This window comes from Mirounga angustirostris, unplaced genomic scaffold (genome assembly GCF_029215605.1).
Source record: "Mirounga angustirostris isolate CCGP_5_RB_7025 unplaced genomic scaffold, mMirAng1.0.hap1 SCAF_2, whole genome shotgun sequence".
Classification (NCBI taxonomy): Eukaryota; Metazoa; Chordata; class Mammalia; order Carnivora; family Phocidae; genus Mirounga; species Mirounga angustirostris.
This window is the reverse complement of record NW_026991710.1, coordinates 4,513,906-4,532,501: the sequence shown is the minus strand read 5'-3', so window position 1 is coordinate 4,532,501 and position 18,596 is coordinate 4,513,906. Positions and strand designations below refer to the sequence as shown.

General features: G+C 51.7%; 1 protein-coding gene and 1 pseudogene across 2 annotated transcripts; both read left to right on the top strand.

The window, feature by feature from the left end:
• The first annotated feature begins 1,329 nt into the window (after window positions 1-1,329).
• Window positions 1,330-2,659, top strand: LOC123842241 (small ribosomal subunit protein eS4-like; annotated as a pseudogene). Its single transcript, XR_010408344.1, has 2 exons — window positions 1,330-1,588; window positions 1,790-2,659. The product of XR_010408344.1 is annotated as a small ribosomal subunit protein eS4-like (transcript).
• Window positions 2,660-4,300: 1,641 nt separating this feature from the next.
• Window positions 4,301-5,627, top strand: BLOC1S4 (biogenesis of lysosomal organelles complex 1 subunit 4). Its single transcript, XM_064584243.1, has one exon. The coding sequence runs from the start codon at window positions 4,329-4,331 to the stop codon at window positions 4,989-4,991; it is 663 nt and encodes a 220-aa protein (XP_064440313.1). The 5' UTR covers window positions 4,301-4,328; the 3' UTR covers window positions 4,992-5,627.
• The last annotated feature ends 12,969 nt before the right edge of the window (window positions 5,628-18,596 follow it).

Below are 18,596 nucleotides of genomic sequence, written 5' to 3'. Positions count from 1 at the left end.
GGCCCTGTCTCTCTTGTTTCTCTACTAGAGCACACTTACTCATGTTCTATATTTTGCATCTGAATAAACCAAAGAAGCTATGTTCCCACTTCAAAGGGAAACAAGAAAGTTAGTCTCTCTGAATTTTTGTCCTAGGCCCCCAAACACCTGATAACATCTAAAAAGAGCCCGATCCCAGACGTGTTTCCAGGACGTTAGCTTTGAACAAACTTAAGGTGACGCTGTCATCAGTAACCCTACCTTCAGTGACTTATAGAATCACACCTATCATTCACCTGCCACTCACCGTTGAGCGGACCCTACTCTGGATTCCTGAAGGAACACATACCCTACATCCCTTTCCAATATAAACCGCTAGCCCCAAGCAAGGAAGAGACTCATTCTCCTTTCCTTTCTGAGTCTCCCAGACACTCAGTCTGCTAAACTCTGTCACTCACACTATTCAATAAACTCTTTTTACTTTCTCTGGCTTGCGTTTGATTTCTGTCCTGTGCAGAGTTGGTCCTACAGGGCCCCCCTCAGGGTCCTCAGACCCAACCTGCCTGCATCATCTTCACCAGACTATAAGCAACCCAAGATAAAGGGCCACTTCTGATTTGGCTCTGTCCTTAGCCTTTCCTGACAACCTGGACACAAGTAGGGCCTTAGGAAATGTTTTAGAGAGAAGGCCTCCTTTCCTAAAATATAAGTGCTTCTGCCTACTAGAGGCTCCTTGAGGACGGGTTCTGGTCTCGGTCCTTAGCACCTACAGGACCTGCAAAACAGCAGGGGCCCAGTAAAATGCTGCCTTAATATTCATTTAACAAAAAATGTTTGAACACTGGGTGGATGGAGTCTCTCCAGTCTTGTTCAGCCAGTGTCCCACTAGCCCGTGTCCCCACCAGTGTCCCACTTTGGAGGGATACTGCTTGCAACAGTGCCACAGATTAGAGCTCTAGTATTCCAGTCTCGTAAGTAAAAACCAGTGATCCCAGGCTGCATATCCGTCAATGGGACGATGCATAAGTGAGATGATGTGCAGGAAAGTGTTTTGCAAATACCAAAGCACCAGCAGATGTAAGTGGTGATAGTGTTATAATTATTATGACAGTGAACAGAGGTTATTTGATGTCAAAGCTTTTAGAGTCAGAAACATCCTGCATTGGGTCCTCCTAGTCCCTCCAATTTCTTGCTCTGTGACCTTGGACAAGTTGGTTAACCTGAACACATATCTCTGAGTGTCAATTTCCACCTGTTGCTCTAGGCTGCGCATTGGACATATGATCCCTAATGATCATCTCATGATCTTTATAGTCCATAATAATTATATGATATGGTTTGCCCAAGATTTTATATCTTGCTCTTTTCATGCCTAGCGCAGCCATGGCTCGTGGTCCCAGGAGCATCTGAAGCATGTAGTATTGGATGCTGGATAAACTTACTGGTGTGTTCGCTCCTCACCCATCTACTGGTCCCCATAAGCTGAGAGAATGTCTGCCTCTTAATCATTTTCCTAAGGAACAGACTTAAGTATGTCCTAACAGGAGATGAAGTAAATAAGATCTGTATGTAGCATTTTATTAAGATTGATGGTAACAGGGGAGCCTGGGTGGCTCAGTCGTTAAGCGTCTGCCTTTGGCTCAGGTCATGATCCCAGGGTCCTGGGATCCAGCCGTGCATCAGGCTCCCTGCTCCGCAGGAAGCCTGCTTCTCCCTCTCCCACTCCCCCTACTTGTGTTCCCTCTCTCTCTGTCTCTCTCTGTGTCAAATAAAGAAAGAAAGAAAATCTTTAAAAAAAAAAAAAAAAAAGATTGGTGGCAAGGTCCAAACTGATATAACCTACCCTGCTGGTTTTATGGATGTCATCACCATTGACAAGACTGAGGAGAATTTCTGTCTGATCTATGACACCAAGGGTCGCTTTGCTGTTCATGGGATTACACCTGAGAAGGCCAAGTATAAGTTGTGCAAAGTGAGAAAGATCTTTGTGGGGACAAAAGGAATCCCCATCTGGTGACTCAAGATGTTCGCACCATCTGCTATCCTGATCCCCTCATTAAGGTGAATAACACCATTCAGATTTATTTGGAGACTGGGGAGATCACTGATTTCATCAAGTTTGACACTAGCAATCTGTGTATGGTGACCAGAGGTGCTAACCTGGGAAGAATTGGTGTGATCACCAACAGAGAGAGAGACACCCTGGTTCTTTTGATGTCGTTCACGTGAAAGATGCCAATGGCAACAGCTTTGCCACCCAACTCTCCAACATTTTTGTTACTGGCAAAGGCAACAAACCATGGATTTCTCCTCCCCGTGGAAAGGGTATCCACCTCACCATTGCTGAAGAGAGGGACAAGAGACTGGCGGGCAAACAGAGCAGGGGGTAAAATGGTCCCTAGGTGACGTGATTGAAAGTCTTTATAGTTAATTAAAGATCATACAGCACAAAAAAATTTTTAAAAAATATTTTATATCTCGTGTCCTGAGTGTCCCCTTTCACTCTCCAAACCTTCCTGGTTTGATGAATTGGACTTTATTAAAGGAAGATATATGACAAAGAACTCATATTCAAACTGTATTGAGAACTTCTATAGATCAATAAGGAAAAGACAAATAACTCAATTTAAAAATGGGCAAGACTTGAGCCAGCCAGGGAATATCCACGTGGCCAAAAAGTATATAAAAAGGTGCTAAAGTTCAAGATTCAACAGGGGAACGCCAATTAAAACCACACAGATAGGGGTGCCTGGGTGGCTCAGTCGTTAAGCGCCTGCCTTCGGCTCAGGTCATGATCCCAGCGTCCTGGGATCCAGCCCCGCATCGGGCTCCCTGCTCGGCGGGAAGCCTGCTTCTCCCTCTTTCTTTCTTTCTTTTTTTTTTTTTTGATATATTTTTTTTATTCTTATGTTAATCCCCATACATTACATCATTAGTTCTAGATGAAGTGTTCCATGATTCATTGTTTGTACATAACACCCAGTGCTCCATGCAGAACGTGCCCTCCTCAATACCCACCACCAGGCTAACCCATCCTCCCACCCCTGCTTCTCCCTCTTTCATTCCCCCTGCTTGTGTTCCTCTCTCACTGTGTCTCTCTCTGTCAAATAAATAAATAAAATCTTTAAAAATAAATAAATAAATAAATAAAAATAATAATTAAAAAAACCCCACACAGATAGCACTCAATATACATCCACAAGAATGGCTAAAAATGAAAATTTTGACAATACCAAGTGTTGGGGAAAGTGTGGAAAGAAGCTGAGAACGTTCCAAGTCATCAAGAATAGCAAGGTTTCGGGGACCTTTTTGTTTATTTCTCTTCTCTTTCATTTCAATATAAGTAGCAAGAAGAAACTAGGGACGGTGGGAAGCTCTTCATGGGTCCTTGACATGTTCTATATCTTTTTTTTTTTTTTTAAAGACTTTATTTATTTGACAGAGAGAGACACAGCGAGAGAGGGAACACAAGCAGGGGGAGTGGGAGAGGGAGAAGCAGGCTTCCCGCTGAGCAGGGAGCCTGATGTGGGACTCGATCCCAGGACCCTGGGATCACGACCCGAGCCGAAGGCAGACGCTCAATGACTGAGCCACCCAGGCGCCCAGTTCTTTCTTTTTTTTAAAAAGATTTTATTTATTTGACAGAGAGAGACACAGCGAGAGAGGGAACACAAGCAGGGGGAGTGGGAGAGGGAGAAGCAGGCCTCCTGCAGAGTGGGGAGCTTGATGGGGGGCTCAATCCCAGGACCGTGGGATCATGACCTGAGCCAAAGGCAGACGCCCAACACTGAGCCACCCAGGCGCCCCCAATTTTGAAACTTTTTTTTTTTAAAGATTTTATTTATTTATTTATTTGACAGAGACACAGCGAGAGAGGGAACACAAGCAGGGGGAGTGGGAGAGGGAGAAGCAGGCTTCCCGCCGAGCAGGGAGCCCGATGGGGGCTCGATCCCAGGACCCTGATGCGGGGCTCGATCCCAGGACCCCGGGATCATGACCTGAGCCGAAGGCAGAGCTTAGCGACTGAGCCACCCAGGCGCCCCGACATGTTCTATATCTTGATCTGGATGGAGGTTACATGATTGTGTGAACACGCAAAAGATACACTGAGGACGCACGCATCTTACCGTAGCTCCGTTACACCTCCACATTTCAAAAAGGGTGCTGAGTGTGAGCACGTGCGCGCGCACGAGCGTCCAGGGGCGGAAAACAGAGATTTGGCGCGCGCGCGTGCGCGTGCGCGCGCGGAGGCCGGAGGCCGGGCGTGCGCGCGCGCGCGTGCGTGCGGAGGGGCCGGAAGCAGGACTGGGAAGCCGGAAGCGGGGCGGGCAGTCCGGCCGGAGCGGGTCATGGAGGGTCGCCCGGCGGGTCGTGGGCTGGCGCGCGAGGGGTCGGAGGGGGAGGAGGGGGAGGCCGAGCTCCAGGGAGCTGCCTGGAGCGGGGACAGCGGCAACGTGTCCCAGAGCCACAGCAGCGCGTCGGGGCCGTGGGAGGACGAGGGCTCAGAGCTGGGCGCGCCGGGCCGCGATCTGCCGCTGCTGCGCCGCGCCGCCGCGGGCTACGCCGCCTGCCTGCTGCCGGGAGCCGGGGCGCGGCCCGAGGTCGAGGCCCTGGACGCCAGCCTGGAGGACCTGCTCGCCAGAGTGGACGAGTTCGTGGGCCTGCTGGACATGCTGCGCGGCGACTCCTCCCACGTCGTCAGCGAGGGGGTGCCTCGCATTTACGCGAAGGCCGCCGAGATGCGGCAGGTCTACAGCAGGATCGACCGGCTCGAGGCCTTCGTGGGGATGATCGGCGCCCGCGTGGCCGGGATGGAGGAGCGGGTGGCCAGGGCGGAGGCCGAGCTGGGCGCTTTCCCCAGCGCCTTCCGGAAACTGCTGCACGCGATCAGCGTGCCCTCCTTCTTCAACAAGGCGCCCTCCGGCAGGCCGCCGCAGAGCGGCTTCGAGCCGCCCGTCCTGTTCCGGACCGAAGACCACTTCCCCTGCTGCGGCGAGCGGCCCCAGGTCTGAGTCCGCCGGCCGGCCCCGCGAGGGGACGCCGTCGGGATTACCCCGCGTGCTGCGTCTGCTGAAGTCCGCGGCAGACCTCCACGGTGTTGGGAGCATGGCGTCCTTACCTTTTGCACGCTCTCGTTTCACTGTTTGCAGGGCTTCACGTAAGGATGTGTGGTTTTCTGTGCCTTCCGACGCTAAACCGAGGGCCGCGTGGTCGGGGGCGTCGGGGAAGCCGAATGAATGAGTTTATCGTGCGCTGTGGCAGAGCCGGTTTTTATAGGTTTTACGGCTCAACCAATAGTATTACCTTTTCCAGGTTTCTATGTTTTACACTCTTAAGAAGAACTGCTGAAATGTTCGCGTCTTGTTGTTGTTCGATCCTAATAGCGATTCCATTTTCGGTAGCTTTTAGGGTAGATAGGGTAAGTTATTTCAGGTTATATTAAGCTTTGCACATCACGGGTTGTAAACCGAAGGAAATCATACAGTTTCTGAGAAGATGTATTGATTTGTTGCAACTAGTTCTGAAGTCGTATTTGAAAGTAGGCCCTCCGAATCTTAATTTGTCCACAGCAAACATGTCTATATGTGGTTGCTAACGTCTGGTTTATAATTTAAATATTAATAAAAATTTCAAATTTTATTGGAAAAGCTTTTGTTCTGGAAAGGATTTTACATATTTCTTTTTTCGTTTGTTTGGAAGTAGATATATTGCTCATAATTATAGGGATAAGGAAGAGTGGCTTGGGAGTGAGTACCTCCTTTAGAATGTGAAAAGGCTTAGCTACTATTTCACAGAATTTTATGTTTCTTTCCTCTCAAAGTGAATAGTTAAATCACATCTGTGAATTACTGGTATTAGGATTTTGTTCCTTCACCCACAGCATGGAATCCTAAAGATGTTTTGCAGATACAACAGGCTTTGATCTTGATTTGGATCTTAATCTGTTTTATTAATTGGTCCTCCTAGACAGTAGACCTCAAGCACCCAGCTTAGGTTGCTTTTGTGTCATTTATCGTAGAACTTAGAGGCTGACGGAGTAGGCATATTCTCCCTTACCTGTATATCATGATAAATCTGATCTTGTAGGGATGCCTGGGTGGCTCAGTCGGTTAAGCATCTGCCTTCCGCTCAGGTCATGATCTCAGGGTCCTGGGATCGAGTCCCGGCTCAGGCTTCTTGCTCACCGAGGAGCTTGCCTCTCCCTCTACCTGCAGCGCGCGAGCTCACTCTCTCTCTCTGACAACAACGAAAAAATCTGATAATGTAATTGCACCTTCGCTTTCATGGACGTTCATTGTCGCACATTTATAGTTTTTATTCAGGAAGTTCATTGATTACACATTAAGGAACTCCTGAATTTAGAAGCTGAAAGCACAAGTAAGCTACATTTAATATTGGGCAATCGCTGGGCAGTACCATAAGTAATTAGCATATCCCAATAATATAGTCACCAAATATGAAAATAGCTTTCATACCTAACATCCATGTTGCTAAATGCTTTATATTAAAAAGTAGATAGTAATTAGGGCAAATTATGAAAAAATGAGGATAATTTAATTTTTTTTAAAAGATTTTATTTGAGATAGCACGCACACAAGCAGTGGGGAGGGAGACGCTGACTCCCCGCTGAACAAGGAGCCTGATCCCAGGACCCTGAGATGACCTAAGCCCAAGGCAGATGCCCAACCAATTGAGCTACCCAGGTGTTCCATTTCCTGGCAGTGTTTTAAAAAACAAGCCCTTGGGGCGCCTGGGTGGCTCAGTTGACGGCTCAGGTCATGAGCCCCAACTTGGGCTCCCTGCTGAGTATAGAGCCTGCTTCTCCCTCTGCCTGTCACTCCCCCCTGCTCTTGCTCTCTCTCTCTGGCAAATAAATAAAATCTTAAAAAAACAAAAATTAAACAAGCCCTGGTTTCGATGACCACTTACATGATTACATGTGCAGCTTATCTCTAAGCAACCTTGGGTTCTGAAATTCTCCTAGTCACTTGGGTTGTCCTTGAGGGTTCTAAATAGAAATTAGTGCAGGGCCTTGTTTGGAATGGGGACTCGAAGCTGGTCTGCACAATGCAAGACAGATACCAGATGAAGCTCTTTTGTCTCGAGAACGGGGGCTGGGGGAGCCAGGCCCACCTCTGCTCTGGCATCACCCCCCTCGGACCTTCTGGCTCCTCTCCCACTCCTGACCAGCTGGAGATTTCAGAACCCCCTCTCATCAGTCAATAGAATGGGGGGGCACTAGTTGTCATCCTGGGTGACCCCTGTAGACCTACCCCTGCTTCTGGGGTCTGGAGCTCCCCCACTTTCTAGAAGAATAAACAGGGATGAGGTTTAATAAAACTTGAGAGGGGGCACCCCACCAATCACACCGGAGTCGGTTTGTTCTTCACTCCCACACCGGCTTATAGAGCACAATGCCTGCTTAGTGTCCAGGAGTCCCTAGTCCAAGGGCAGCCTCGGGCGCCTAGGAGCCGGTTCATGAGCATGTGTAAAATTGGGTACTAATGAGCTAGTCGGCACCTTGTGGCTTTTCCTCCCAGCCAGAACTTTTAGGAATATGAGTCTTAGACCATGTGTGAGGAGGTGGATCCATTGTAGATATAAAAGTGCAGGTCATGGGCGCCTGGGTGGCTCAGTCGTTAAGCGTCTGCCTTGGGCTCAGGTCGTGGTCCTGAGGTCCTGGGATTGAGTCCCGCATTGGGCTTCCTGCCTGGGCTCGCTCACTCAAATAAAACTTAAAAAAAAAAAAAAAAGTGCAGGTTGTGGAGTCAGACAGCCCGGTGTGAACCTGCAAAGTGTATGACCTATGACAGGCTAGCCACGTCCCTAAAGGGCCAGAGGGGAAGAACCACAAGGCCACAAGGACTCACAACTACTCCCTTGGCCCTGGTGCAGAAGCAGCCACAGATCACATGGAGACAAATGTGCAGGCTGCGTGCACGTAAAACACAGGTATTTCTTTTTTTTAAATTTTTATTGTTCTGTTAATCACCATACATTACATCATTAGTTTTTGATGTAGTGTTCCATGATTCATTGTTTGCGTATAACACCCAGTGCTCCATGCAGAACGTGCCCTCCTTAATACCCATCACCAGGCTTACCCATCCTCCCACCCCCCTCCCTTCTAGAACCCTGTTTGTTTCTCAGAGTCCATAGTCTCTCGTGGTTCGTCTCCCCCTCCGATTTCCCCCCTTCATTTTTCCCTTCCTGCTATCTTCTTCTTTTTTTTTTTTTAACATATATTGTATTGTTTGTTTCAGAGGTACGGATCAAAACACAGGTATTTCTTGAAACAAAAGACCTAAGGGGAGCAGACCAATAATGGTCTGCGTTTTAAGATTTTAAACTAGCTTCGCTGCCTCAGAAGGGGCAGCACAGGAAAGCATTAGTTCTAAGGGATTTTGTTTTTTTTTTCCCCTGCTGGTGAAGGTGAATCAGGAGAAAGCTGGGCTCAGGACAGCAGACAGGGAGCCCAAGTCACCAGCTATCTTTGCATGAAAGACAGTCACTGGAGCCCAGCTCACGTCTTAACTGCTTCCAGACCCACCTTCTTTACCAGAAACAGCTTCATGGACTCTCTCACGGCAGAATCTTCTAAGGACTTTGGCTTGGGGCGTCTGGGTGGCTCAGTCGTTAAGCGTCTGCCTTCCTTTCGCTCAGGTCATGATCCCAGGGTCCTGGGATCGAGCCCCACATCGGGCTCCCTGCTCGGTGGGAAGCCTGCTTCTCCCTCTCCCACTCCCCCTGCTTATGTTCCCTCTCTCTCTGTCAAATAAATAAATAAAATCTTAAAAAAAAAAAAAAAAAGAGGGCGCCTGGGTGGCTCAGTTGGTTAAGCAACTGCCTTCGGCTCAGGTCATGGTCCCGGAGTCCTGGGATCGAGTCCCACATCGGGCTCCCTGCTCAGCGGGGAGCCTGCTTCTCCCTCTGACCCTCTCCCCTCTCATGCTGTTTCTCTCTCTCTCTCTCTCTCAAATAAACAAATAAATAAAAATCTTAAAAAAAAAAAAAAGAATCCACCTCTTAAAAAAAAAAATAAGGACTTTGGCTTAAAACGAACTGCTGTTAATAGCGCGAGTTAATAGTGCGCCTGGACGGCTCAGTCGGTTAAGCGTTTGCCTTTGGCTCAGGTCATGATTTCAGGGTCCTGGGATCAAGCCCTGTGTCATCAGGCTCCCTGCGCAGCGGTGAGTTGGCTTCTCCCTCTGCCCCTCCCCCTGCTCATGCTCGCTGGCTCTCTCTTAAATAAATAAAACCTTCAAAAAAAAAAAAAAAAAGGGGGCGAACTAACATCCAATTCATCAGTACAGCCTGCAGGCACCACCCAGAACATCCCAAATGCACCTCTCTGTCCGTCCCGCAGTCACCCCATCTCACCTGGGCCACTCAGCCGTCTCTTAAGAGGTTTCCTGCTTCCCCTGTCCCTTCTCCAAGCCACTTTCCACACAGTACACAGCAGCCAGAGGTATCTTTTTTTTTTTTTAAGATTTTATTTATTTATTTGACAGAGACACAGCGAGAGAGGGAACACAAGCAGGGGGACTGGGAGAGGGAGAAGCAGGCTTCCTGCCGAGCAGGGAGCCCGATGCGGGGCTCGATCCCAGGACCCTGGGATCATGACCTGAGCCGAAGGCAGACGCCTAACGACTGAGCCACCCAGGCGCCCCCAGAGGTATCTTTAAAAGCCATAGGATATATTGGGCTTTGCCTAAAACCATCCTTGGCTTCTCGTGACATTAGAATAAGACCTGAATTCTGTTCTATGGCCTGTCACACCCTGCGGCATCTGGCTCCCACCCTTCAGTGACTTTGACTTGGGCCTCCCTCCCCTTGCTCACACCCCTCCAGCTTCACCTTGATCCTGAAAGATACCCGATGCGGTCCGCGGTCCCTTCACAGCGCCGTGTCACTCTGTGCTGTCTGCCTCGCCCACCTCCAGGCAGGCACGGGCTCTGTCGGTCCCTATGCACCGCGGCTGTAATCGTCAGGTAACACCGTGCCAGGCAGGCTCGGCTGTTGAGCCGATGCTCGGCTGTTGAGCCGATGACCGTCAGGCCGGGCGAGTGAGTGAACGGCCAGGAAAAAACTAGGCGCTGTATGTGCAATGGGAGACAGAAAGACGAATACAGTAATTCAATCAAGGCTTGCTGGGAAATCAAGCATCCTGGGAGGGCTGAGGACACCAAGAAAAATAAGGCCTGATTCTTCTTCAAAGAGCTGAGCGGGCCAGATGCCAACTCAGTGCAACCCCAGGTTCGGGGATTGAATTTGTTAAGTCTGGTGCAAGCATTCCTGTGGGCTCTAAGGGGGCCCCTTCTTAATTGTGCCCCGGGGGTGTTGCTAGAGAACTTTCAGAACTACCTTTCTGAAAAGACTCCTTGTCATGCCAAAAGGTTAAAAATCATTTTCCAAAGCGACCTACATCATTAACCCCAGCAATAGAGAACGGAATGCATTTCTTGTAGATGATTCTTTGTGTTCATCACCAAATGGAGGCGTGCCCGTCGGGGGTCGGGTGGGACCCTGGAGCAGAGAACGGGAATAAAGAGACCCCAGGCCCCTTCCCGCGGGAGTGTGGTGGCGCGCCTGGCCCCTGCGAGGCTGCAGGAACAGCTCCTGCCCAGCAGGGGGCACTGCTGCAGCAGGAAAGGCTGCCCTGCCAAGTGCTGGTCGGGCCCCGCCTTCAGGAACCGGCCCTCGGGGCCCTGTCCACGCCTGAGGGGCCCCCAGTGTGGTGGGGACTACGGTTCTACCCCAAGGCTGCTCTTTTTGCTCAGGGTGTGGGAGGGGAGGAAGGTGGGATGGGAGCAGCTAGTCCCGGGGCGGCGGGGGGTGGGGGGGAGTATACAATGGCCAGTCCTGTCCCTCACCCCTGTTTGCTATCCTTCTCCATCTTCTCGGCACCCATTATGAGCATGCTCATTTGTCGATTTGTCCGTCTGTCTGTCTCCCCCACGATGGCAAGGAGCTTGGCCTTTGTCCATTTTGTGCACCCTGAATCCGGGTTGCCTGGCCCAGAGCAGGTGCTCCCAATCTGATGGATGAACGGAAGACACACGAGGATGAGCAGGCTGTGGGCAAGGAGGCCCGGGGAGGGGGTCCTGGTGAGGGCTGCACCTTCCAGGCTCCGTTCCGGGTCACTCAGCTCCTTGTCCGGGCAAAACCAGGAACCCTATTGCAGTGTTTTCTCAGGGGGAGAAAAAAGGCAGACCCCTCGCCAACCCACAAAAAATCCCTGTCGCCCTCTCAACTGTGGAACTGCTTGCTGGCGGACTGTCTTGACAGCATGTGGATTCCTGGTACACCGCTAACAGAGAGAAGGGCCGGCGGGGTGGGAGGTGAGGGGCTGGGAGGTGGGAATTAGGAGTCACTGGGACAAGTTGAGCTCCAAGTGCCAGCAGCGAGTTGTTTTGCTTTGCAAGTTGTCTAAGTTAGAAACATAAGTGTTCCTATCTTCTTTCTTAATTGATTTGTTTTATTTTTTAGATTTTTAAATTTTTTTTCTATTTGTCAGGGAGAGAGAGAGGGAACACAAGCAAGGGCAGAGGGAGAGGGAGAAGCAGGCTCCCCACTGAGCAGGGAGCCCGATGTGGGGCTTGATCCCAGGACCCTGTGATCATGACCTGAGCCGAAAGCAGATGCTTAACCAGCTGAGACACCCAGGCGCCCCTTAATTGATTTTTTTTTTAGTCCAATCAATGTTTTTATTATTTTTAAAAGAATTTGTGGTAAACTACATACAGATTTCCCATCTTAGCGGTTTCTCGTGCTGTTAAGCTCAACGCTGTTGTACACCCTGCCACTGCCATCCATGCCCAGAACTCTTTCCTCGCGAAACTCACACTCTGTCCCCACTGAACGCGAACCCCCCACCCCTCCTCCCCAGCCCCCCGTGCCCACCGCCTGCCTTGTCTCTGAATCTGCCCACTCTCGCTACCTCATATGATGGCAATCCTACGGTGTTTGTCTCTTTGTGCCGGGCTTCTTTCGCTGAGCACAGTGTCCTCCAGGTTCATCCGTGTGGTGGCAGGTGTCGGAATGTGCTTCCTGTCTAACAGCGGACAATACCCCATCGTGTGCGTGGACCACACCGTGTTCATCCGTCCACCTGCTGATGGGCGCTTGGGTTGCTTCCACCTTTTGGCTTCTGTGAAGAGCACGCCTCTGAACGTGGGGGTCTAACTATCCTCTGAAACCCTGCTTTCAGTTGATTTGGATAAATACCCAGCAGTGGGATTGCTGGATCATAGGATGGTTCTAATTTCAATTTTTGGAGGCGCCTCCACAGTTTTCCAGCGTGGCCGCACCATCTTACACTCCCATGAACGGTGCACACGGTCCCAGTCTCCCCACATCTTCACCAACCCTTGTGTTTATTAGTTTAAGTGGTCATCCTCGAAGGTGCAGGGTGGCGAGGGGGTGAGATCATGCCAACAAGACGCCCCCAAAACACAGGATTTTCTGCTTTGCTTGCTTTCTTTTTTTTTTTTTTTAAGATTTTATTTATTTATTTGACAGAGAGAGACACAGCGAGAGAGGGAACACAAGCAGAGGGAGTGGGAGAGGGAGAAGCAGGCTTCCCACCGAGCAGGGAGCCTGATGCGGGACTCGATCCCGGGACTCCAGGATCATGACCTGAGCCGAAGGCAGTCGCTTAACCAACTGAGCCACCCAGGCACCCTGCTTGCTTGCTTTCTTAATATTTATTTATTTATTTGAGAGAGAGGGCACGCACGTGTGCCCTCGTGCATGAATGGGTGTGGGGCAAAGGGAGAGGGAAAAGAGAATCCCAAGCAAACTCCACACCCAGTGCAGGACTCGATCTCACGACCCTGAGATCATAACCTGAGCTGAAATCAAGAGTCAGATGCGTAACCGACTGAGTCACCAAGGCACCCCATCTTTCTGCTTTTCTAATCTATGTGTTGAGTGCTACAGTCTCCCTCTAAGCACTGCTTTTGCTACAACTTATATAAGTTGTGTTTTCAGTTTCATTGAGTTCAAAATATTTTAAAATTTCTCTTGCCATTTCTTCTTTGACCCGTGTGTTATTGAGAAGACTGTTGTTTGATTGCTAAGAATTTGGGGTTTTTTCAACTGTCTCCATTATGATTTCTAGCTTACTTCCACTGTATTCCGAGAGTACATATTGCATGGTTTCCATTCTTTTCAACGTAAGGTGTATCTGAGGGTCTGTTTTTGATGTGGTCTCTCTCTTCAAATGTTCAGTGGGAACTTGAGAAGAATGTGCACTCTGCTGTTGTTAGATGAAGTAGTCTCAGAGTTTTTTGTTTTAAAACTTTTTTATTTTGAAGTAGTTTTAGCTTGCATAGAAGTTGCAAAAATAATCTAGGGAGCTCATGTGTGCCCTTCAGCCAGCTCCCCATGGTTACATGTCTTGCCTAACCACCGAGCAACGATCGACCCAGCAAATTGACGCTCCAGCTAACCCCTTATTCGGATTCCTCCTGCCTTTCCATGCACTCACTTTTTCTCTTTGTACCTAGTTCTCTGTAACCACCACCCCAGGTACAGAACTGTTCTGCCACCCCTGAAAACTCCCTTGTGCTACCCACCTGCTGGTCACCCCCTCCCCACTCCAACCCCTGGCCACCACTAACCTGCTCTCTGTCCATGGCTATATATATATATATATTAAGATTTTATTTATTTATTTGAGAGAGAGAGGGAGTGAGAGAGAGCACAAATCAGGGAAGGGGCAGAGGGAGGAGATGCAGACTTCCCGCTGAGCAGGGAGCCCGAAGTGGGCAGGGCTCCATCCCAGGACCCTGAGATAATGACCCGAGCCTAAGGCAGATGCTTAACCAACTGAGCCACCCAGGTGCCTGGCTCTATATATTTTTAAAATTTCAAGAATGGTATATAAATGGAATCATCCAGCATGTCATCCGAGACTGGCTTTGTTCACACAGCCTGATGCCCTTGAGCTCCACCTAGGTGGTCTTGGTGTCAGGGGCTGTTCCTTTTGTTCTTGGCATTGTCTATCTTCCCCTCCACCCCTTTCCTCAACCCCTGGCTTCCTGGCTCCCCCAGGCTGAGTGCTGCGCTCCAGGCAGGAGGACCCTGAGTGGTGACCCCCTGGCAGTGTGTTTCCACATTCCATAGCCAGCGCGGACTTGGCCTTGTGCCGAGCCCCCTGCTCGGCCCTGCTGGGTGAGTACCCACCTTTCAGATGGGAAGCAGAAGCACGGAGAAGATGCCATTCGCTTCTAACCTGGCTGGGAGCAGAGGTGCACTGCATGCCCTGGAAAGCCGCCCAGCACACACTCACCGCCCACCGTGCCATCGCACTCTCCATGCAGGACGCTCCCCACTCCCACTCCTGGGACGGCCCAGGATGGAGAAGACCTTTGTAGAGAGGTGTCATCCATTCTGAGACCGGAACCAGGAGAGGAAGGAAGCCGGACTGTGATGAGGGGAAAAGGAGCTAATGCATAAGGGAACGGCAAGTGCAAAGGCCCTGAGGCAGCAGCATGCTTGGCCCCTGGTGCCTCTCCCTGAGGTTTCAGAGTGAAGACAGGGGATGAAGGCCCTGGTGTCAGGTGTTAAGGATTCTGTTTGTGGGGACTCCACTTCCTGGTCACTTATCCTGACTCTGGCCAGATAAATCTGGGGCCATGACCGGAAAACACGACCCTCACGTGAAGAGAGGACAGAAAACCACACTCTTTCAGGTGGAGATACGTGTACACGCATGCGTGTGTGTGCATGTGTGTGCGAGACGCACTTCACTCAATACTAAGGCAGACAGGAGTGTGGGGGCTATAGGAGGTGACAGCGGGGCCGAGGGGTGGCTGGACCTCCTGAGAAGGCAGAGAGCAACGAAGGAGGCAGGGGAGTGAAACCACTAGCCCCCGGTTCAAGGGCCAGCCTCTCGGGCTTCAAATTCCTACTCACCCCACCTTGTGACAGATGAGAAAACCAAGGCCAGGCGCAGGGAGGAGACCAGCTCAAGGCCATGCACCCCCCCTTGCGCATGGCTCCCCCTCCACCCTGGCTCTTCGTCCCAGGGCACCCAGTGTATGCCCTACGTTCTTATGTTTCTCCCAGTCTCCGAATCTCGTGAGAACAGCCACAAAGAAATACTCACTGTTTGATGGACAGACACACATAGCTTTCAGACTCGCCCAGCCTTTGAGACGAGGGGCCCAGAGAAGTCAAGAAAACTACCCAAGATCACACAGCCTGGAAGTGGTAGAGAGGGAAGCTGGACCAGAGTGGCTGGCTCCCCAGATGGCCTCATTTCAAATGCATCCTTCACTCATTCCTTCCATAAACACTGTTTGGGGTGTCACATGTACTGGGCCCTGGGCAGTGAATAAGACCCAGGCCCTGACCTCAAGGGACAGGCGGGGAGAGAGTGCTAAAGAGTCGTCTTAGGTGGTCACAAGAAGAAACCTGGGCATTCTATGTGAGGTCCAGGGTAGGGGTGGGTAGTCAAGGATGGCTCCCTGGAGGAGGTGATAGCTGAACTAAACATTGCAGGGTGAGTCAAAGTTTTCCAGAGGGAAATGGGAGGGGAAGGGCCCTCCAAGCAGAGGAAACAGCATGTGCAAACACACAGAAACAGGGACAGAGAGCACATAGTACAGGGGAGTCATCATTGTCAAATTAGTGAAAATACAGTTTAGCGTACGAAATTTTACATATTCAAAGAAAAAAGAGGCTAAGCGGGAGATGGGAGCGAGAATGTGCAGCTGGGCCGAGGGTCCGACCCGCACAGGCCTGCAGAGAGTGGGCATCTTGCTCTGTGGATGGTGGACTTTGGGTAGCGGGAACTTCTGGGGCCTTGACTCGTTGAGGCTAGGGGAAGACAGCGAGCTGGAGGGACCCCCGAAGCCACTTCAAAGACTGGCCTTCATCTTCGGGGCCCTGGGAGTCCTTGGATGGCTTCCCTGAATAACTTCACTCAGAGTGAAGTTCCATCCAGACACCCTGGGGCGCTCAGCAAGCGCTAGGCCCAGTCTGTAGCAAGCTGCCACCAGTGACCCCAGAGATCTTTAAAGGCGTCACCGATAGGGAGTCACCCAGATGACAGGGTATGTCGACACACATGTGCATTGATCCCACTCTGTGCTGGACCTGCCAAGGTTCAAGAGTCGGCCCACATGTCCCAGGAGAGGCAGGACCTGTCACCCCCCCCTCCCCCCGCACCGCCACCCTGATTCCCAGAAGTCAATGCATGTTCTCAGTCCTTGTGTTCTGGACATCCTGCCTCGGGTCACTTCCCCGGAGCAAGGTAAGCCTGAGCGGGTGCTGGGGGCTGGTCCTACACCAGGCTCGGTGTTGCTGCGCTGGGCAGTGGCTGAATCTTCTGAAATAAACCGCAGTCCTACGTGCACTCCTCCCACCAAGCAGTCCCTCCCCTCGGGTCTCCCCTGCACCTCCCCTGCACCTGCATCTCTGGGGATGCTCACTCTGGGGGAAGCCGGCTGCCATGCTGTGAGGAAGCCCAAATGAGTGGACATGGAAGGACCACGTGGGGAGGCCCCCCCAAGGAACAGCCAGTATCAACTGCCCGTCATGAATGAACCTCCAGAAGATTCCTGCTGAGGCCCCAGACAATGTGGGGCAGAGAGGAGCCCTAATTCTCCACCCACAGAATCTGTGTTAACAAATCCTTGTTTCAAGAAGTCTCTGGGTAGTCTGCTCCATAGCCCAGAATAATGGGACCCGCCACCCTACCCTTGAGAAGGAAGCGACGGGGAGAGGGACAGAGGAGTCATCAATCCTGCTGTGACAAGCGCTGGGCAGGGGAATCACTAGGGGCTGGAGGCCTTGGAGCCTTGGAGGAGGGGAGAGAACCTGCCAGAAGAACAGTGGGGGGAAGGATTCCAGCAGAGTAACCGCAGGGACACAGGCCCAGAGCCATGAACCCAGTGTGCTTGCGGAGCTCTGTTCGCCTGCCAAGTCCAAAGTCAGGTGAGGCAGGAGGTGAGGGCAGAGACGGGGCAGGTCCTGCGGCCTTGGAATCTGTCCCCAGGAAAGCTAAAGGAGGGGAAAGGTGGGGCAGATTTGATTGAGACCCTCTGGGGCCCATGCTGGGGAGCATGGGTGGGAGGGTTCTGGTTGGAGGCAGGTGAGCAGTGAGCAGGATCCCCCTTCCCCAGGCAGGTGGGTCTGCCGGGGGTGTGGGGGGGGACTGAGAGGTTCAGCAGGCCCCTGAGCCTCCCTCCCTCCATTCCGCCTATGCTCCTTCCCTTTCTCTGGGTCTCTGCTATTTTTCCTGCCCATCAAGAGACTGACCTAGCTCCCTGAGGCCCTGACCCCATGAAAGAAATGTCCCCACCTGAAGAGTCCCCCTGCACCCCTGGGCTGATTTCGCCAACATTTGCTGTAAGTAAGCTTGGCCGATACCCAAAGTGAGCTCACCCTGCGTGTCCTGACCAGGTCAAGTTTCTGGATACACCCTGGAATGACACACACCATGATGGTGAAACGCACAGGCCTGGGGCTGGGGCAGACCTGGTTCCATCCCTGTTCCATTAGTTACAGCGATGAACCTGGCCAAGTTCCTAAGACTCTCCGGCTCTCAGTTTCTTTGTCTGCAGAATGGGGCTGGGGACCAGGGACACCCACTTCATGGAATCGCAGAGGAGCTCTTGAACTCAGGTGTCGAGGGCTACAGAGACTCACGTGGCATTATTCCTGGACCAGCACGCTTCATGTGGGAATTAAAAACATTTTTTTCTGTCCCGGGGGAGGGAAGTACAAGAAAGGCAGATGTGTGTCTCCGTGTGTGAATCCCTCCCAGTAAGACAAGCTGCCCGCAGACCATGAAGGGAGACTCCCTGGTTCTGTGCGCGCTGTGGCTCTGTGTCCAGCCCCGCCACCCTCCCGACCCAGCCACACAAAGGCTGCGGATGGATGGCCTGGCTTGTCCTCCGTTTCAGGCCGTGCTGGGCCTTCCCCTCATAAAGACCTGTTTCTTCCTGGCTGAACTCTTGGCCGGGCGCGGGGGTTCAATGAGCGCTTCTGAGCGCCCAGCCTGCCTGCCCTTCTGTTTGCCCACGGCATCCTGGGCAGAGCTCACAACGTGGCTCTGTTCTCCCGCCAGAGGAGGGAGAGGCTGGACCAGCCGGGGGAGGCTGCCTCTGCCGGTTTTCAGAAGACGCCCGCACTGTGTGTGGCCGGAGACGGGGCACGTCTTCGTTGGCAGCGCCTTCACATTAAGGGGTGATTTGTAGTGGACAAAACACATGTCCAGCGGGCAGGCGGGGCCGCTGCTCATCTACCCGGAGACCGGGCTTCCCTCGCATCCCCGAACATGCCAAGCCCGCTCCGGTGCTGGGCCTTCGCGCAGGCTGTTCCTCTGATCCTCACGGGGTTGCCCCCTGCCTCTCCTTCAGGCCTGAGCTTGACTGGTTCCTCCTTGGGCCGGAGTCTGCTGCCACCCACCGCTCCGCTCTGTCCCGTGGCTCTGTGTGATTTTCCCCATGTAGGTAGCACTTGTCGATCCCTCTAGAGCGTATCCTTCGGGGGTCAAGTTGCTGTGTGTCTCGGTCATGCCCGTTCCCCAGAGCCCAGCACCATGCCTGGGTCACAGAAGGCCATAATCAAGACTTGTTAGATGAATGAATGAACACACCAAT

What these genes read in the sequence shown, in the direction of transcription:
- BLOC1S4 (XM_064584243.1), top strand. Translation starts at nt 4,329, where the DNA reads ATGGAGGGTCGCCCGGCGGGTCGTGGGCTGGCGCGCGAGGGGTCGGAG.